At 31.4% G+C, this 21,743-nt stretch overlaps 3 protein-coding genes across 4 annotated transcripts in view; 2 read left to right on the top strand and 1 right to left on the bottom strand.

Moving 5' to 3' along the window:
- Nucleotides 1-1,073: 1,073 nt before the first annotated feature.
- On the top strand, nucleotides 1,074-9,513 carry LOC128397038 (G-protein coupled receptor-associated protein LMBRD2-like). Its single transcript, XM_053357703.1, is given in 8 exon segments — nucleotides 1,074-1,694; nucleotides 1,762-3,039; nucleotides 3,118-3,251; nucleotides 3,328-3,937; nucleotides 5,875-6,314; nucleotides 7,414-7,595; nucleotides 7,598-7,633; nucleotides 7,714-9,513. Coding segments are annotated over 8 exon segments (3,534 nt in total). The 5' UTR covers nucleotides 1,074-1,520; the 3' UTR covers nucleotides 8,394-9,513.
- Nucleotides 9,514-9,771: 258 nt separating this feature from the next.
- The window catches only part of LOC128397103 (apolipoprotein D-like), an 83,503-nt gene continuing 71,531 nt past the window's right edge, over nucleotides 9,772-21,743 (top strand). Inside the window, exon 1 of the mRNA XM_053357782.1 lies at nucleotides 9,772-9,783. The gene's annotated coding sequence lies outside the window, so the exon portion shown is untranslated. The remainder of the gene's footprint in view (nucleotides 9,784-21,743) is intronic.
- On the bottom strand, nucleotides 12,331-21,291 carry LOC128397081 (kinesin-like protein KIF21A). 2 transcript variants are annotated; one of them, XM_053357751.1, is made up of 6 exons: nucleotides 17,469-21,291; nucleotides 16,571-16,741; nucleotides 15,536-15,655; nucleotides 14,996-15,316; nucleotides 14,107-14,763; nucleotides 12,331-13,554 (listed from the first exon to the last, which is right to left on the bottom strand). In XM_053357751.1, the coding sequence occupies exons 1-6, from the start codon at nucleotides 20,996-20,998 to the stop codon at nucleotides 13,479-13,481; spliced, it is 4,875 nt and encodes a 1,624-aa protein (XP_053213726.1). In that variant the 5' UTR covers nucleotides 20,999-21,291; the 3' UTR covers nucleotides 12,331-13,478. The 2 variants fall into 2 exon arrangements, with proteins under 2 accessions (XP_053213726.1, XP_053213727.1); XM_053357752.1 differs by lacking the exon at nucleotides 16,571-16,741.

Genomic DNA, 21,743 nt, shown 5'->3' with positions numbered 1-21,743 from the left:
AAACAACATTAACAAGCAAAAAAATAACTTAATTGTAAACTTTAATCATCGTAATAGTAAATCAAATCCCTGAGGATACACTTAACAATTAACCAAATCAATACAATGTATAATATAATATAACTAAAGATTGATTAAAAATGTTGCTAATAAATTGTTGACCATTTACTTTTGATTGTCTAACAAATTGTTTCCATTTGTTGTTGTTTTTTTAATCACAATTAAACTCTAATCATGTACCACCCAAGTACCACCCTTTATAGTGCCTCAGGCATTAATAAATCATATTCATCGATTCGAGGTCGATTTGTACACTATTTAGATAACAGCAATTGGCCAATAATTAGATGGACAATATTAGCATTCCTAGCAATTAACTTGACCTACCGATTTGGTGAGTTAATTAGTGATGAAAACCCAAAATCAAATGAGTTGATAGACAAATTAACCATTGGATTAATTGCTCTTCACCTCATCTTTTTAACCTGTGCCGTTAATCCGTTAATCCTGGACTTCATTTTATGGACATCATTACCTGCACTCGGCTGGCATGGTTACATATTAGTAATTGATTTCCAAACTTACAACAATCAACTAATTAATCGTCAACCAATTAGCAGTTTAATTCTTGCTAACCCTTTTCATTATTTTCTCCGTAGATCATTTAAAGTTTACCTTTTCCTAATTACTTCATTATATTGTGAAGAGTATCTTAATCTATACTATTCAGAAAGTGGAATTTTTAACGCAATTAAATCAGTAATTAGCTCGATTGTCACTAATTGTTGTACAACAGTTGATTCCAAAGAAAGGAGAAGGAGAAAAACTTATGGAAGTTTCAGTTATCGACCAAGACGACGAACAAGATAAATTGCCAATCAGCTAATTGTATCAATTGTATTGACCTTAAATCTTGGAACAATTTGATTAATTAAATTAATTAATTTTCTATTCTAAATTTAAATCGAGCTCATTATTTTTTCCCCTTCTACTGTAACTCCCTCTTCTTATGTTGTTGGGACTTAAATGTTGTTGTTGTTGATTTGATTTCTTCCTCCGAATTGATTGTTCATCTAATTAATTGTTCTTAGTTAATTGTTAATTTGTGAACCAATTTCGATCTGATTATTGGTGTAACATTAATTATGATCTGATGGTTATTTATGAGAATTGGATTTCGATTTTGTTTTCCTTTTCTCTTCTTCTTTCAAATGTTTCATGTTTATCTTTTTCTCTCTCTCTCTGATGTTTTCTGATTCCATTTAATTTTACCTTCATTTGTTTTTCTCATTCAATTATTATTATCTTTTCCATCGTCATCATCATCAATTTGTTGGAAAATTTAATTAATTAAATAACCATCGATTGTTTATTCAATTGTTTATCATCCAGTTTATTTCTTTCCTTAATCAGGTTAATTGGATTTGTTTAAATCTTGTGTTGAATTTTTGTTCTTTTTGTGGAATTTTTTTTTTCTTCTCTTTTCTCTTCTAATTCTCATCATCTTCTCAATTATAACCATGACCCTATGGCCATTAACTCTGGAAATTATTACCACATTTCTTTTATCTAGTCTTTTACTTTACCGATATGGTAATTGGACGGAACAATCAATCGGTGTGACAATTTCTGTTTTCATTGCTTGGTTTTTTTCCTTCATTGTGATTTTTATACTGCCTCTTGATATAAGCTCGGTAAGAATAGAAACTCAGAGAAATTGAAATTGTTTACTAATCTTATTCTATTCTTTTCTTTCCCTAGACTGCTTATCGACAATGTTTACTTGAAGTAAACGCAACCAGATCAACAACAACAACAACAACAACAACCACAACCACTACAACTACAACTACAACTGTCCCTCCGATAACAACTTCACCTTTTATAAATGTAACTCATCCATCGCTTCAAAATCTTACCACATTGTCACCCAGTAACACCACAGGAAATGGTACTGGTGGTGGTGAAGATGATGAGAAAATAATTGAGGAGATATGTGGTCATCCATGGAGCTATGCTCAGAAAGATGTTCTTTCCACCCTTTGGGGTTTAGTCTATTGGTCAATCCAAGCTCTTACATGGGGAATCTTACCAATAATGCAAAGCTATTCAATGGCTGGAGATTTTACCAAATTCGGTAAAATAAAGTCCGCTTTTGTCGCTAATGCCATTTACTATGGTTCCTTTGCCATCATCTTTTTCTTCATTCTTATCTATGTTGCTCTGCGAACTTCATTGGGTTGGGCTGAACTTAAAGTGATCTGTACAACAGCGTCAAATACTTGGGGGTTATTTCTATTGGTTGTGCTTCTTGGTTATGGTCTGGTTGAGATTCCTCGAAGTTGTTTTAACACCTCACTTCATGGACGAACGCAAACTTATGTCTATTTTAGAGTTGCCAAGTTGAGTGTGGAAAAAATTGAAGCCGATGAAAGATTGGAAGATGTTCTAGATGAAATTAATTGTGCCTATCAGGCAATTTCTCCCAATAATACTCGATTCCGTTTATTTATTAATGAAATTTTGGACAAATGTCCAAACGAGTGGAGAAACAATTTACTCTCTCGATATCAGAATCTTGATCGTACCTCATCAGCGGCAATACGATCTTCAAGTGGAGTTGTTTACACAGAGAAATCTCTCATTCGGATGAATCAACAAATTAAAAAAGCCGTTCAAGATCATCATCGAGTTCATTGTCAGTGGGACAATTTAATCAACAAAGCCATCGATTGGGAGGATGTGTCACGTAATCAACTGAGCCAAAGTCAAACATTCAAATCTACCCTGAAAAGAAATCCACCCGAATCATCATTAATCCGATTCTTTTACCAAAACATTTACTCACCTCGAATCGAATGGTACTGGAAATGTGCCGTTCGAGGTCCATTATTCCGGTGTTTAGCTTATGTGACCGGAGCTTTATCACTGATGGTCATTTGGTCTGAAATGACCTTCTCAATTCATCATCCACCTTTAAGCATATTCGCTAGTATATTTATTTCTCTTAAATCGAATCATAATTATTTCTTTATTGAGGTGAGTCTATTTACCCGATCAATCTGATTATCGAACTGAATTAACTTTTCCCTTCTCTCTCTCTCTCATTCCCTCTAGTTCATCTCAATCATGTCCATCGCGTACCTTTGTGTGTGTACATATTATACGGTGTTTAAAATAAGAATATTTAATTACTACTATTTAGCTCCTCATCATCAAACTGATGAATATTCCCTCATCTTTTCCGGAATGTGAGTATTTCAATATTCCGATTGATTGTCAACTATTAAACTAATTTCTTTCCATCGATTTTTTTCTCTCTTTTAGGTTATTATGTCGATTAACTCCTCCACTTTGTCTAAATATTCTTGGCCTGATTAATCTCGATTCTCATATAACCAAAACCGCTGATCAGGAAGAAGCTTCTTTCACTAAGGTCATGGGTCACATGGACGTAGTTCCACTTATTCGTGATGGTTTTAACATTTATCTTCCAATTGTTATGTGTATCTTTTGTTTGGCTACGGTTTTACAATTTGGTTCACGATTACTTCATTTCATGGGTATTGAACAATTTATCATGGACGATGAGACAACCTCTGAACTTATCAGAGAGGGTAAAGAATTGGTTACTCGGGAAAAGAATAAAAAAATTCGATTAGAAGAAGGAAGTAATTTAAATCGAGAAAGACGCGGATTAACTGGATATTCATCTACTCGATCAACTAATCAAACACAATCAGGATTTAATGTAGAACCCGATGAACCAACAGTTCGAACCAATCGATCTCAAGGTGAATATCGTGACACTGGTAAGACGGAATTACTTAATGACGTTGAACCAATCGACTATTCGAGTATATCATCAACACCGAAAGATTTATATCATCGATCTTTCGAACCTCGTCAACCTCCGACTAATCTATTCGATGATGTTTAGGTCATTCCATCGTTTTCAACGTGATTATTATTCTTCTCTATTTCCGGTTGATTTTGTTTTATTTCGAATCATCATCATTACCGTTACCTGATTAGTAGAAGATGAAAAGAAAAATATCAAATTGATGATCTTGATGCAAAAGAAAAAACAATTTGCCGCTGATTATTTGACACAATCAACTGATTGCTTGTTTCTGTCTATTGTAATCCGATAGACAATCAATCTATTTATTTATAATCATATTCCGATTCTATTGGTGATGATGAAATATGAGCAATTTGTAAATTGTTGGCAGTATGTTTTGTCTCTTGCATCTTGATTATCCAATTTTTAATCAATCTAATTTATTATTATTATTATTATGTTGAGTTTACAAACTTCCGGGAAAAAATTGATTCAGTTTTCTTCTGGTTAAATTATTTTTTCAGTCATCTAATTGTAATTGGTAGTGGATCGATCAATCAAATCATGTTTTTCTACCAACATTATATTGTCATTGATCTGTGATTTAATCTAATCTTTTTAATCATGTAAATTGCGCTTAAATTTTTCCTCTTCTTCATAATTCCAGTGGTTTCCCAAAATTCAACTAAACGTTCAACAAAATCGCCAATTAGACCAATTAATTGAACCAATCAATGGTTTTCCTTCAATTAATTGTAATGAAGCGGTAAATCGATAAATTATCTAAATCAACCATTGATAAAGGTTAATTGTTACAAAACATAATCAACAACAATTTCATCATAGGATGTACTTGATTGTAATAAAATAAGCAAACATATGATCAACAATAACAAGACCTTTGTGATTAAGTGTCATCATCATCAATCAAATTAATTGAAAAGCATCAACATTGACAAACTGATTAAGAATATTCTGTAAATCAATTGTAAGAGAAAAAAGCAGAATAAAGTAAATCATTAATTGGAATCAATTAATTGAACAACAAACATTTCCAATGAAACATATGATCCATATTGACATTGGACAATCAACAAAATGTGACAATCATAAGGCCTTCAAATACCTGATTTAATTGTAAATAAAATTGACTCTCGAAAACAGGAAACAATTAATCAAAATGATGATGATGATTGAACGGAAATTAAATGAACACAATTAAATCAAAAATTACGAAAAAAAGCAAATCGGAAACAATAGATGGCGACAGTGAGAAAGTGAGTTAATTGTTGACATTTGGACTTAAATGTAAACAAACAATTAGATCAAATTGTTAATCGGAAATAAATGTGGGTGAATTTCAGGGTAGAATCTGAATTTGAAAGTGAATCTCTTTTTCGAAGACAGAAGATGAGAGAAAGAGAAAAAAGTGAAAAGAAAGAGAGAGAGAAAAAAAGAGAGAATGAGAGAGAAAAGAGGGAGAAGAAGATGAAGAGTGAGAATTGTTTAGATTGGAAAACGAGAGAAAAAGTTTCTCATTTATTTATAATTCTGTTCTTGTGGATTGTTCATTTTCGCTGTTTAATTAATCACTTTCCAATCGAACAATAGTTAATTGTGATTATCTATTCTTCTTAAACGTGATCACCTTTTCTAATTCTTTCTCTGTGTCATCGGTCATTCTCTTCTCATTTTGTCACATGTTCTCTTCTCTTTGTAACCTCAGGGTTCAAAAGTGTTTTCGTTTCTCTCTGTTTATTATTTTCTATTTGGAGAATATGAATTTAAACAATTTCTAAATTGTCACAATTAATCCAACAATCAATTGGAATAAATTTCCTCTTGATTATTCAATCCTTTCTCTCCTCCATCTTGTTACGCTTTTCTTTTCTTTCTCTCTCTCTTTCTCTTTCCATCTCTTTCTTTTTCTCTCTGTCTGTGCCTGTCTTTTTGTCTCTTTATTTTCCTTTTTGTGTTCTGTTATTTTCTATTCTTTTTTCTTCCTCTTCCTCTACAAATTGTTTTTGTAGAATAACAAAAGAAATTCGTTTTTAATCAATCTCACAATCGACATCATGACATTACCAACAACCGTTAATCTTGTTAATCACAATTTATCACCAACACCTCGTAATCGTAGACTGTTAATCTTAATCAATCCTTTCAGTGGTTCTGGTAAAGCTCCGGGTAAATTCAGGAAAAAAGTGCAACCCCTTCTTGAAGAAGCAGATATTACCCATCAGGTGATCACAACCAATTACAAAAACGGTGCTCTCGACCTGATCAGAGATCTAACCGATATCTACCATTGGGATGGTATTGTCGTTGTCTCCGGCGATGGCCTCTTATTTGAAGTTTTTAATGGACTAATGTCACGAGATGATTGGCAGAAAGCGATTCAAATACCTGTTGGTATAATTCCTGCTGGCTCAGGGAATGGATTATCAGCTACTCTTGAATATAAGACAAGGTTTGTAACCTTTAACCTTTAATAATCTCCAAGAATAAGTGTTTCTATTGTTTCAAATTCTCTGAGAGAGAAAACAAAAACAACCTCTCTCTCTCTCTCTCTCTACCTGTTGACAATGCGGTTTTCTTGTATTCTGGTTATCCGAGTAGATCAATAGCCTCGATGTTTATTGTTTTCTTTCTGATCACAACAATTTAGTAAATTTGATTTGTTGGCAAACAATTAGTGCTTTGGTTCATCGATCATCTCTTTAATCAACACATTTCTTTTGACAAACTTAAATTAGTTAATTTAATTGTCACGATATTAAAGGTGATTGATTCTTTCACTTTTTTGTAAACAGGAAAAAAACAACAACAACAACAATCAATGATAATTAATCTATTACATTTACATATCACCACTAAATTAGATACTCGTACTTTACTTTGTTTAATTGTTATCAAGTGATGATAATTTGTAACTAAATTAATTACTAGTCCGAGATGATCAATTAAGTAATGTCAATAGAGGATTTTTATTACTTGTCCTGGATTAACGTGAACCTTATGTATTCAATTAATTTAAATCAAATCAAATCTAATCTGATTTACCTTAAAATTTTTGGTTTATTTAATCATAATTGTAATGATAATCCACTAATTTATATAATCTTTTAGATTACAGCTGAAGATAATAAGTCTAAACACCTTATAATTGTTAACCATTATTTGTTTTATCTTTAACAACAATAATTATCCACTTTTCTGTCCTAATTATTAGATGATTAAATTACCAGTTACCTGTCATATTGCCTGAGGGTAGGAAAATATATCAACTCTTTAAATCTTTCCAGTTAAACTTTCCACTAGTTAAATTGTTAATATTTATTGATTTTGATGTGATTCTCATTACATGCATGTTACCCTGTTGAATTTTTAATTGAAACAGTTAAGAAAAACTAATCACCTTGATTTTCATTTTGTTACAATCTATTAATAGGTAGGAACAAAAAATCAAATTGATTGACAACCTTTTTTTTTAAGCTTCTCCTTTAATAATCATTTTAATTTCTCTCTATATCCTTTTGGATTAATGTTATTAATTTCCAATAATTTAGTCCAAACAACTCGATTGATCCGATAATCTCTGGAACCTTAAATGTTATCGTTGGAAAACCATGTCCACTTGATCTGGTTGAAGTCGCGATGCCAAGGCAAAAGATTTACTCATTTCTCTCAGTGGGCTGGGGATTAATTGCCGATATTGACATCGAATCGGAAGGACTTCGATTCATTGGTGGTTCCGTTTTGTTTTATGGTCAATCTACCGTAGTATTGGTAATTATTATCATTCTATTGAAATTCAATCTCTTTCCTTGATCTTATTCATTTCAATCTTCTCTTTTTTTTCCTTCCAGTTCCGAAAACTTATCGTGGTAGATTAAGTTATTTACCGATTGATAGTAAAAAGTTAATCAGCCTTAACCAGAAGCACAATTCATCGGATAACATTAAAATCGAGGTGAACACCAATCAAGGCGGTGATGTAACTGATTCATCAACAATCCAACGTTCATTCAATCCTTCATCAAATGGAAACTCATCTTCAATTGAAGATACTCTTCAAGATATTTCTGATAATGATGATGATGATGGTGGGGATGATGTTCGTTCATCTCCATCTCCTAATCAAGATTATTATATTCCACCCTTATGGGAAGATGTACCCTCCAATTGGGTAACAATTGAAGATGATTTTATAATGGTACAATCATCTAGTCAATCTCACCTTTCACCTACTGTTCATTTTGCACCAGAATCTGAATTAGCCGATGGTGTTATCTGGTTAGCATATTTAACCAGTAAAGTATCAATTAAAAATCTTCTTCGTTTCCTTTCATCTCTTGAAACCGCTCGTCACATTGACCTACCCTACCTTAAATGGATACCCGTTCGTGCTTATCGATTAGAACCTTTAACACCCAATGGAATCATTTCAATCGATGGTGAATCTTTCAATGCTGAACCTTGTCAAGTTCAAGTGCTTCCATCAATGGGGAAAATTTTCAAACGTGATGATATGAACCAGATACCTTGATCCATACGAATGTAATAATAATCATCATCATCATCATTTGAGAGAGAGAGAGAGAGGGAAACTCCTATTTATATATGAATAGGGAGACGATGATTATTGGAGAAGGGAAAAGAAGACACAAAAATATAAGTGAGAATCACAATGATGATTAATTTAATCATCAAAATTAACTAAACACAAAATCGAAAGGAAAATGAATGATAATGGAAACTTCAAAAAAATATTATCAAACTTGTCTCGCCCTTACCTGCCCAATTATATAAATACACACAAAGATTATTGTGTGTTATTATATTTCCATCTTCCCATCATCATCTTCTCATTGCTCTCTCTCTCTCTCTCTCTCTCTCTCTCTCTACCTTGTAAAAATTTTCTTCCTTTTTTATATTTCTCAAGACTTTTGCCATGTTTGGATTCACAAGGAAAAATTCATGATGAAATCAATGAAGCGCTGAATTGTCTTACATGATGAAAGGAACATTGGAAAGGATTATTACCATGAAATTTGAATGATGATGAAAAAATTGCATTTTACTCAACAACAATCAACAATAACATCTAAACAATCACGTAACAATTAACGCTGAGAAACAACAACAATTACATGACATGGTTTTCTCTCTGGACTTTTTTTTCTTGCTCTAAACTTATAACAATGAACAACAACAACAACAACATAATTAATTTATTACGTTGTTTCAATTTTGATTCACAAGCAAGTTTTTCCTTTCTCAACAACAACAACAATTATCCTCACAATCAACTTAATCATCTCTTTAAACATGTATCATAATATAAAGATAATTGATCATTCAATTGATGCCTGATTATCATTTTACATTATCAAACTTACTCTGAGTATCATTGAAGGTAAAATGATGAAAGTTGAATCAAGAATTTGATTGTTGTCTTTTTTTTAACGAAAATCAACTAATTAACAATTTATGTAAACTTCCAACTACTACAATTTAGTTGATCAACTTGTTTCTCTTTTTTAGAACTCAAATTTGCAACCATTGATTAACTAATTGTAATAAAAATAATCATCATTCCAATGAGAACCTTTTTTTTTACTTAAACAATTAAAACTCAATAAACAATAGAATCACTTGATTAGCAATTAATTTTCTAAAATTCTTTTTAATTAAATGATCATAATGAACTCATTGATTGTGATAATTTGCTGATTTTAATTGTAAACAAAGGATTTCCCTGTAATTAACAACCAGACAATTAGATTATTGATTAGACCTTAATTCAATTGATTATTTACAATTGTGAAGTAACAATTATAATCAAAATGATCAACTAATTAGGTTTTTTTCATCTTGATTATGAAATTAGTTGATTTTTATCAATAGTTATGATTAGTTCACTAATTTAATTAGTAGGACAATTTAAATAAAAAAAAGGTCAATTTTAATCACTTCCTTGATTGTAAACTGGATTAGTGAAAGTTGATGTTTTGTTTTTACCTAAATTATTAATTGTAATTAATATTAGTTACAAAATGATCAAAAATTTGACAAACAATCAAAGTAAATATGATCAAGCTTAATTGTTGTAACATAATAACATTAAATCATTAGTTAATTGTGATATTATAATAAACACAATTGTTAATTGTCAACTGTATTTGTATATCTGGTTGATAAAATCAATCATATGATTTGATTGTTATTATTAATTCAACGTAAATATTGAAAATAAAATAATTAACTTGTTAATTACTATGAGGATTGTTAATTATAACCATTAACTAATTGCTATCAAAAGTTAATCATAAAAATCTCATCGGAAACATTTCAATTTGTTATCACCTTAATTGTGAATATAAGTTTTGATCATGAAGTGATTGGGGTTTAATATAATTCAATTTGTTAATTTATGATTAAAATAAATTGTTTGACCTGAAAAAATTGTTTTGATTGCAATTAATTAATTAGATAAACAATAATTTACCTTTGACCTACTCAGTTTCATTTTGTTTCTTCCGGATTGTTTGATTATCACTTTTAAATTGACAAATGTTTGAAACTTTTTCAGGTCAAATATTTGATTACAATTAAATTTGAACTTCATTTTGATTAACCATTTAACTTGACCTTCTAATTGAATTAACAATTAATCAACTTAATCTGATTGTTAAATTGTTTTGACACTTTAAACAAAATCAGTTACTCTTGAAAACCACAACAACAAATCAAAATGATTACTCAAGTTAATTGTTGATTAATCAACTAGCTGATCGTTAATCATTTAACTTTCATACTAATGATTGTATTTTTATGATGAGCAGACAAAAAATTAACCAATTAATTTGATTGAACAATTATTATGTTGAGAAATCACTTGATTGTTATGGAAGTGATTTAGGTAACAATCAGCTAATTTCCTTAGTTAATCATAATTATAAGTTTGCAAGAAAAAAACATCATTAGGATTGTTATTATATAATCAACAATTAATGGTAATTGTGAATGTCCTTCACTAATCAACCTTGAATTAACAATTAATTATCAAGAAAAAAGGTAAACACAATTAATTGTGACAATAAAACTGTGAGAAATTAAATTTTGTTTCCAATCACAATTGATTAATACATTGTAATAGTTATCTTAACAATTAAGCTTCGTCCATTAAGTTAATTGATATCATTTCATTTAATTAAAAGTTTCTTACTAATTGTTAGCAATAGATGGAGCTTGTGTCTCGGTTAATTGTGATTAGTTGATTTTTTCATTTGATCCAAATTCATAATAATAAATTTAAGTTCAATTTAATTGTCTTTGAAAAAGAGACTCATTTAACAATCTGATTGATTGTGATTAAATCTAATTTCTCATTTTAATTTACATCAACTTGATTAATTGTGATTCTATTTTAATCAACTTTCCATTGATGTATTTAGTTAATTGTCTTCTTTATCTATCATCACAATTGAATCTAATTGTGTCCTCTTTTGTTTATCCCTGATTAATTAAGCTCATTGATCCATGATGATTAGATTAAATTATCATTAATAAGAATCTAATTAACCTTTAAATTGTAATTATTCAATTAAAATGTAGACAATCAAAGTTGGTTTCATGTTGAATCAATCAACAATTGAATTTAATTGATTGGTGATGAGTTGTTGATGTTTTTAACTAATTAGATTCACATCAAGTTAATTATACAATTTAAGGTTAAACTATTTTAACCTTGATTGTTTCAATCAACAAACCAAATTAACAAATTCAATTCATCTTCTTCCCAATAACAATTAACTAGATAATATTATTAATAAAAAAAACCAAATGATTAAAATTGTAAACTCAATTTATTATTTAATTGTACCAACAGTTAATCAAAATCAATGTTGCTCTTGATTAACTACCACAATTAAATAATATGATTGTTTATTTTAATTGTTACAATTGATAAGCGTTTAATTGCTCTTGTTATCTTTACTGTTGATTAACACTTCCAATGGTTACGATTGATTAATTATTCAATTTATTTATTTGATTAACCACCATTTGGATTAACTGATTGTTCAAATAAACTGAAAATAAACTAATTGTTTAAATAACAAGGAATCAAGATAAATCCTTGATTTTAACCTTTGATAATTGGGACTTGATTGTTGTTAATTAAACAAATAAAAAGCTCTTGTTTGATTAAATGTTATCACAAGTTAATTGTCATTGATTATCTTAACCTTGTCAACTGAAAACAGATAATTAATCAAGAAAAGTTGAACAGGTAAAAAATTAAGGTTAGTCAAATTAACGATTAACTTGCTAATTGTGATCGTAGGTGTTTAATGGGAACAATTAGTTGATCATCGAAATTGAGAAAACAATCTAATTGTTGGAACTGGTTTATCTTTGTGAATCAAATTAACTCGAGTATTTTGATAAGATGAAATTTTTGATTGTTCAACGAGTTTAAATTGTTGTATTTTTGACCAAAGGTAATTTTTTATTGATTGATTACAATTGTTTGTTTACTTTTCTATCAATTGATTTTTGATTTTGATGGAAAACCAATTAAACTAAATGATCAATTTAGTAATTTGTTGTAATTTTTGTAGTAATAGTAGTAGTTGATGTTGATGATTAGTCTCACAAAATAATTTCTAATTATATGAGTGGTTTTGGTGACTTTTGTTTGAGATGAGAAGTTAACATTTTGGTTCAATCATTAGATCTTTAGGTTTTCTTTTTGGTGATTTGGGTTTCATTTGGTTAATCTTTTTCTTCATCTTTCCATCTCTCTCTTTTTTTCTTTGTCTTTTTCCTGGTTTTCCTGTATTTTTACAATGGAGATGGAAAAACAAGAGAGGTAATAATTTTCTTCTAATATATCCTCTTTTTTTTCATGTATAAATGATAAAAATTGTTGGAATGGTAAATATCTTTGTGTGTGTTTTGGTTGACCATTGAATATACTAAAAAGAGAGAAACTTTAAAAACTATTTACACAAGGGGATAATTTTTTCAAAACAATTTAGATGGGACGGGGTGGGTGAACTTAGATAAAAACTTTTGTGACAGGTCAGTGGGTGGTGGTTGTGGTGGTGTAAATGCTAATAGAAAAGGGTTCACATTTTTGCTCTTGGTGAGAGGTAAAAGGTAAACAAAAAGAGATAGAAATTATAATTTCTAGTAGTTGCTTGGCATGAAAATTGCCTCAACGACAATATAATGAAATATTAATATGTAGTTGATGATAATTTCGATGATGAAAATGAGGTTCCAATGAAGACGATGATGTTGATTGTGATGATGATGATGATAATGATGATAAAAGGAAGGCGAAATGTTAAAAGTACATGTATAAGAGATATTATAAAGGCAGGAAGGAAAAAAGGAGAATGTATTTTCTTTGATAATTTTCCATTTCTGATTGTTTAGAAGATCCATTTCTCCTTATAATCATATGTTTCAAATATCGCATTTAAATATCATATCACGGCCATTTTGTTTTTAAGAATAGTTTTGATTGTTTTGATGTGTATTAGATGTGTAAAGATGATTTTGGTAAATTTTTAATTGTTTTCTTTTCTTTAATCTTCCAATTGTAACTTGTTGCTTTGTTTTATGGTTCGTAATCGCAAAGATCAGGTGATGGATCGGCGCTACTCCTCCATCTGAAAAGTCCAATGTTATTATCTCTGTAGGAAGAGGGAAGAGGAAACAATAAATTATTAGATAATCATCCAACACACAAAATACAAACTAAAAAAAAAAAACAATTTATATTAAAGCAAGGACAAGATTATCATCTTATTTGGGTATCAAAATTATGAAGATCATGAAAAAAAGTGAAAAAAATTCAATAATAATAGTAGTTAGTTTTGATTGATATAACCTTGACTTCCAAATTGATACTACTGCCCACACTATCTGTCACTTTCTATTTTGTTCTTGTTGTTGTTTTGATTATAACTCGTTGCTTTCTGAAAATAATGGGTAAGATATTTATCTTTTTACCTTAGAATTGCTTATTATTTGTTTACAAACTGTCAAGTATATCATATGTTTTATCATCTCAATTATCTCATTGTTTTTGAATCTTATTATATCCAATTCATGAGCATAATATTATTATCACCATTATATAATAGTAGTAGGAAGTAGACTCAAGGTTGTTTTTAGAAATGGCTGAAGATTAGCCAAAAGATTGTTAAATCGTGTGTATTGTAAATTGAGATTATTAAACTTACGCAGATCCGGTGGCAACTAATCTTGAATTAACATCTAATGAATGAATTGCTCCAGAATGAGCTCTTAATTCACCAATAGGTTGGCAAGTATCTGTTGACCAAAGTTTGACAAACCCACTTCGGCAACCGCTAATTAATGTTGATGCATCTTTTTTAATCGCCAACGCTTGAATCCAATCTTTGTGGGCTTGGTTAATTGATTGAACCAACTTTTTATGGGGCAAGGTTAAGTCCCACTTTTTAATACAAGCATCCCTGGAGGCTGAGAAAAGTGTATCTCCCGATAAGGCTAAAGATTCAATACCATCATAATGAGGTGGATCCAGAGTACAAATGGGCTGATGAATGCCCCCAATATCTTCCATTACTTCAAATAATTTGATATAATGATCCTTGGACCCGGTTGCAATAATATTACTATCATTGCCGGAATCTTCAACCGCCATACAGATAACATTGGCTTGGTGAGAAGTGTTCAATTTTCCAATACAATAGTATTTCCTGAGATCCCAAACTCGAACGGTGTGTCCGCATGTAGAAAAGAGCACAGTCCCGTATTTGTTAAGTTGAATGTCTAAGATTCTATTTTCATGTTGACCTAAATCATTGGTTCGTGAGGCAGCCGAAGCAACCAAACCATCAGCAAGTCCAAGTGAACTGTAAATGAAAAAAAAGAGTTATAAAAATGATTACCAATAAGCAATCATTAAATTGTATTATTAATAAATGGATCATTTTAACTGTTATTTGATAGTAAACAAGAAATAATAGGGTTAGGGGGAGGAGGAAAATGAAGAAGATAAAAGGTAAAGAGAGATGAATAAAAAGGATGAAAAATAGATGAAAAGGAGAGAAAGATATTAAATTGATTCTATTAATATTTTCATACTTTAAAATTTTTATACATCGTGCAGGGTTTTCCCTTGTATCCCAAACTTTAATTATCGATTTGGAAACAGAGAAAGCCAAACGAATGTATTCATTGTATGCAACCTTAACCACGGAATCGGGATGATCTTCGAGAGATTGAATTTCTCGGCCAGTATGTAGATCCCATATTTTAACGGTACAATCTTTGGATCCTGAGAACATAACATCATCCGTCAAAGCGACTGAAAGAACTGGCCTACTGTGACCTTCAGCAGTTGATGATAAGATGAGAGGTGAATATTTGTCATAACTTCGATTCGTGCATGGAACCATTATTCCCCTGAAATTGTTTTAAAAAAATAAAGAAATGTAAATTACATCATTGATTAGAGAAAAAAATATAAATATATTTGTATATTAATTATATCCAATTGAAAGAGCACAGTTGAGGTAATAATGAAATTCAACTAGATATTAGAATGGATATGTAAATGTTGATTTGAATGATAAAAAGGATGAGTGCGTGAGAAATAAATCTTTCTTTATATTGACTTATTACCTGTCGGGATTGTTTTGACCGTTAGTGTTGGTTCCACTTGTTAACCGGGAGAAAACATTTTCTTCCTTGTTTCGGCGAAAGATTTGTGGTGAAGAGGGAGGGGTCGTTTCATTGGTTTCACTTTAGAGGGAGAAGGTAAAGGGAGAGAGAGAGAGAGAGAAGTAAAAAAGTTAAATTAATAAAACAGTCGAATTGAGATGAAGGTGGAAAAGAGGGAGGAAGGAAGGGAAAGGGAGGGATAGCGATGGATGACATGAGTAAAGTAATGAAAGAAACAATTGAAAAAATGGTTCTACAGGATCAGACAAAGAAGGAAAAAAGATGATAATGAACGGATGATGATGGGCAAAAAAAGAGAAATAGAAGATGATGAAAGGTGATACAGAACGTAAGATAAGGTTACAAGTTGAGCAGAAAAGAGAGAGAGAGAGAAGGAGAGAGACGAAAATGAAAAGGTAAACAAAAGAATAGTCTAATGTAATAAGTGTTAGTTCAACAACATCATCATCAACATTTAGTCCAGATCATCACGATGAAGAGTAAAAGAAGATATTTAATGTGTGGTAGTGAATAAATAGAGAAGCTGATTAAGCTAATCACGATCACCATTCAATCACCGTTTTCTATTTCTTGCTCTCTCTCTTTCTTTCTCTTTTTAACATCCTTCTCTTCTTCTCTGAATAACAACAATTAACTTGCCATCATCAACTTGAGAGAATGAAAAAGATGATTACGTTTATAAAATTATATTTAAAAATATTATTGGGATATTTTTGACTGTGCAATCAATGAACTGGTCCTTGATGATGATGATGAGGATGATGATAACGGTGAAAGAGATGAGAGAGCGAAAGAAAAACATCAACATGCAATATTCACAATAAGGAAAAGGCTTTAGAAAAATAGACGTAAGTTTATCTTTTTTGGCCCATCATGTCAAAAAGATAAACTTGATGCGAAACGGTTAGCATAGAGGAGAAAAAGATATGGATAAGAAGAGGAGGGATAATGAGAGATTAACAGTAAGAAGCTCACGATGATATTTGGCGTGTAACATGAGTTTGTGCTGGACTGTTGCCGAAAACAGACAAGACACAACTTGGTTTGGTAAGACGTCTTGATTCGAGTAATTGATTTCTTTCGAAAGTTTTACGTTTAAGGATTGGAGAAGCTGCTTCGATCCTAGATGATGGTTTACACATATCCCTAAATATGGACAATTACAAATAAGAGACAAGTAAACGCATAAATATATAAATATATAAGTTATGGTTGAGGTTACAAGTAAAATGCTTATTATTATTTGCTCTTTTTGGATATATTTTAATGATGTGTGTGGCAAATAATCATTCATCCAAAAATTATTAGCAAGGTTAAGAAATAGAAAGTTTAAGAAAAAGCTGAGAGGTTGGAAATTCAAATGTTACTAAATAACAAACTAATCAACTAAATAAACTGAAAGATTAACTTTTGAAAAAGTACTGACATTTGTGTCGATATGAGAGAGGGAATTGTAAATGTAATAATTAATCAAGAAATTTATAATTGTAGGATAAGTACATATATTCAAGCTAATCAATCAATCATGTTTTAAGTTGAACACTTTAAAAACCTTCCTACAATCAATTAATATTGTTCAACTGTTATTGATAAAAACTACTAAAAAACATAAGAAAAATAAAGAGTAAAATCAGATGATAAAACAGAAGGAGAATAACAATGAGAGAGAGAGAAATTTGTTCAAATATGTTGACTGAGTGAGAAAAATGAGCAGAAAGTGAAAGGTTTAGAAGAGAATGATTAGTTGATTACTAATTTCATCTAACGAATAATATAAACAAGAAACTAAGAGAATGAACAAATATGATATAAATTAGACGAATATGAGATGAACAAAAAGAAGCGATTACATGAGGAACAATTTGGAACTTACTTTAAGGACGGAGCACTTGGAACTCGATGGAGATCAGAATTGTTTTTGGCTAATAGAGAGATAGGATTGACCAGAGATTGTGTCATTGGATCGTCAGCCAAATTTATCGAATTTCTTGACTGTTCGAATAAAAGTTCTTGAGGTGTTTTAGTTAATCGACGAGCTTTTTCAGGGCGACCTGATCCATTTTCGTTATTAACATTGGTGTTACCAGAGGTGGAGGTTGGTGTTACTGTCGATACAGGAGTTGTGTGGATTGATGAAATTGTATCTCCATTGTGATGTTTTTCGTAAGTGTTCAAAGCGCTGACCTTGTCCTTTGCTTCGTTATTCAAATTATGATTGTTATTACCGTTAACTGATCCTCCATTATTATTAGAGTTGATATTATTGCTATTGGTACTATTGGTTGTGGGCGGCCTTTTATTTGGGTCTTCAATGAACGTGGTATCCAAAAGAAGATTAAGTAGATTCTCTTGAGCAACTGAACTATCTTCAAGTTGATTGTATTTCATTTCATATTCGTGAGCTTCCTCTTCCTTTTGACAGGCAAGGAGACTTTGATTTATTGCCATTGTTAATACTTTCTCGAAAAGGTACTTCATTTCCTCCAATCCTACATCGACAAGTAAAGTGTTCACTTCTAATGTAGGTGTATCACCGGCAGTTTCTTCTAGTTGCATTATTGTTGATTGACATTCATCAATATTTGTATTCAGGTAAAGAATATTATCTTCAATGTTACCCAATTCTTCAGATAGTTCAGCAATTATATCTTCACTTTTACCAGTTCGCTTCGATTCTTGGAGTTTTGCTTTGGTTTCTTCTCTTTCACGAACTAATCGACGGCGTTGGGCAAGGAAACGATCCATTTGTAATTCATGTATTGCAATATTTTTCTTGTAAAGCATCACCTTATTGATATCTTGTTCAATCGATTGCCATCTTTGTTTGATCACTTTTGGAGATAGAATGACCGATGGTTTCTCAGATCCTTTTCTAACTCGACTAGATTTAACTCTTCCGGCAACTTTATCGCTCATTGGTTTTATCATTTTCTTCATGGCGACAACTTGATCTTCTTTCCGTTTTAAAAGTGATTTAACTCTATTGGCTTCAGTTTCCAAGTTTCTGATTTTAACATCTTTCAGTCTCTCTTGTTTAGCCAATTGTGAGAGTTTTTTATTCTGCCTTAATTCTGCTTCTTTATGACGCTGAGCTTCCTCTTTCATTTTCTTCAACAGGTTAACTTTTTGCTTTTTCATCTCACCTACTTCATTTTTCAAATTTCTCAATTGTGATTCATATTTTGATTGACTTTTCATAGCAGAGGCATGTTCCTTTTCGGCCATCTTTAGTTTTTTCATTTCCGTTTGCAGAGCATTCAACTTTGTTTGGTAATCATCTCGGACCTTTTTTGCTTTATCATTACCACCTGATCCAACGTTGGTCAGCTTTGCCAATACACGATCACGCTCAGTTTCAATTTCATTAATTTTGGTTTGCAATTGTGATAACTTTTCTTCATAATGATGTTTCATCGACATCATTTTACGCTGACTTTTCTCTAATTCAAGAATTAACTTTTCTTTAACTGAGATCTCATTGGATAATTCAACAAGTTGATATTCGGTATCAGATTCATCATCACTGGCATCACTTTCATCTGAAGCAGGAGATGATGAAGCACCATTAACACCTTCATCATCTTCTCCGGCATCAGTTGCACCATCGGTAGTACCACCGCCACATCCACTATCAGATTCACCATTTGTTGGTGAAGGATTTGAACCACCACTATTGGCACCATCACCATCACCATTATTATTACCATTAGTCTCACTAATTGTATCAATATCTTTATATGATTTACTTAAATTACGGCTTATCTTCTTTTGTTTGGCAAGATCTTTTTTAGCTTCTTTAAGAATAGTATCATATGATTCAGGTTCCTCAGAGAAGTTATAATTTCCAACCACGGCAACAGAAGTTGATGAAAAGGGTGACATTGACATTCGACTCATTGTTGACCGTTGAGCTTGTTTTCTCAATTGTGAACAAGTCTCTTCCATTTCGATTAATTTAGTTCTCAATTCTTCAATTTCACGAAGATATTTGACAACCATATCCTTAAGATCACTTGGTTGATCATCACCATTAACAATCCAACCACCAGTTTCTTTTTCTAATGTTAATTCGGTATTACGAGCTATCAATCTTTCATTAGTATCTTGAAGAGCTTTCACTCTCAATTTAAGATTTGCAATCTCTTTTTGTAACATCGTATTTTCATGGTACATATCGTTAATTTGTTCATTTCCATCTTCACCGATGATTCTTTTACCCTGCTTATACTCCATAAGCTCCAATTGTAACCTTTGAATCTCTTTACGAAGTAGAGTAATTGTTTCACTGGCCTTATCTTGATTAGCAGTAATCTTATTTTTGATGTTCTTGGCTCGATTGGCATACCTTAATGTATTTAAAGTCTCCATGAAATCTCTATCGGACGGTGAGATACAAGCAATCATCAAAGTTTGACTATTACCACCAAGGGAATCTTGTAATAAACGAGTTAACTTGGAATCACGATAAGGTACATGGCAACCTTGCTTCTTTTTATCACCCAGAGCAGATATAACGTTACCTAAAGCAAGAAGACCTGCATTAATGGAAACTGCTTCTTTAGCTCTATCACCCGTAGCTCCGGTTCTTTTTAATCTCTCTGAACCAGCGAGATCAACAAAATGGAATTTAGCTGTTAATGTTTCAAATTCATGGGAAGGCATTGGTCCATCTGTAGGAATACCTTTCAGATGTTCATCTAGAGACACTATTCTTTGCTGTTTTATGTACAATGTAAAGATAGCATGTGATCGAGATGATTGACTGTTCATATTGGTTGATGCGGTTGTTCGTGAAAGTGATCCTTTCTTTAAACAGTCTAATGTTGAATCAACTGAGGTAACACTTCGAGCACATGTATTAACAGTGTAAATACCTCCAGAGGCATCTTCGTGAATTTTAATTTGATTTGAATTGGTCCCAAGATCATCAGCTAGAAGATCAATTATTTGCTCATTATATAATTCCAAGAATTGAACGTTAACCTTAAATTCGGGTGGCGGGATACCCATTTCTTTGGCTTTACTTTGTTTGGCCTGAATACCTTGGAAAAGATGTTCAACGGCTCTTGGAATAATTCCTTTATTTTCATGGGTCACCCGAACATCGAAACCAGTTCCCATGGTGTAGGTTTTACCTGATCCGGTCTGACCATAAGCAAGAACCGTTGCATTATAACCATCTAGGCAACCCTCAATGAGAGAGGCAACACACTGTGAGTAAACCTCTTCTTGTTTAGAATCCATATTAAAAACATGATCAAATGTGAAAGCTTTGGTCGATCCAAGCCAAACTTGCGGCTCATTTGGAGTTATACTTGTACACACTTTACACATTTCAATTATCTCCTTAGATACCTGAGGACGAATCCGAACACTGACTTTAACACTTGTTTCGGCTTCCATTGTGTCTCAAAGGAGAGGAAAATGGAAACAGCTAAGAAACAGTAGTAGAAAGGAGATTAGAGAGACAGAGAAGCGAACAAAAAATCAGACACCGATTGGAATTGAAACAAAATAAATTTGACACAAATTGAGATGATAATTGGAAGCGATAACCAAGCGAATTACTATAGACACACGCACACAAACAAATTGCGAACAAAAAGAAAAACATAAAATACACTGAACACCAAAGCGAAAACGTCAGAAATAAACAACAGAAACTGGAATTAGAAGTGGAACAATGAAGAAGATGAAGAAAAAGGAGAGAACAAAATCTTTGTTCTCCTGGCGCGAAAATAGAATTTCAAGGGAACGTTTTCTAATTTAGAAGAGAAAATCAGTCAACTTTTTCCATTTTCTTTTCGACAATCAACTTTAATCTCCAATTATCTCTGGTCGATTGTCGTTTTAATTGATTATTTGAATGTCTCAAAGTTCGAATTTCCAATTGGTCTTTTGTATTTATTCGAATTCCAATGGAAATGATTAGTTGATTAGATTCGAATTTGGATTTTCAATGTGATGAAATTTTTTCGACTTTTTCGTGGTTTGGTTTTCTTTGATTTTCTTTTGTTTTTTTCAACTTTCGATTTATAGATTCTCTAAGTTTAATTATTCTTTTGCTTTTCAATAGTCTTTTATGATTCATATGATCTGTTTTCTTGGAATTTTTGTTAGACTTCAAGACTTGAACTCTCAGAACGAG

The sequence above is a fragment of the Panonychus citri genome, unplaced genomic scaffold (assembly GCF_014898815.1).
Source record: "Panonychus citri isolate SS breed McGregor unplaced genomic scaffold, ASM1489881v1 Contig00028, whole genome shotgun sequence".
NCBI classification, from domain to species: Eukaryota; Metazoa; Arthropoda; class Arachnida; order Trombidiformes; family Tetranychidae; genus Panonychus; species Panonychus citri.
This window is presented reverse-complemented; position numbering and strand designations above follow the sequence as displayed.

Excerpts from the sequence above, each read along its gene's own strand:
- LOC128397081 (XM_053357751.1), bottom strand. The coding sequence starts at position 20,998 with ATGGAAGCCGAAACAAGTGTTAAAGTCAGTGTTCGGATTCGTCCTCAG. Across the intron at positions 16,742-17,468 it reads CCAAGTGCTCCGTCCTTAAA|GGATATGTGTAAACCATCAT; the intron begins GTAAGTTCCAAA and ends GTCCATATTTAG. Across the intron at positions 15,317-15,535 it reads GGTCAAAACAATCCCGACAG|GGGAATAATGGTTCCATGCA; the intron begins GTAATAAGTCAA and ends AAACAATTTCAG.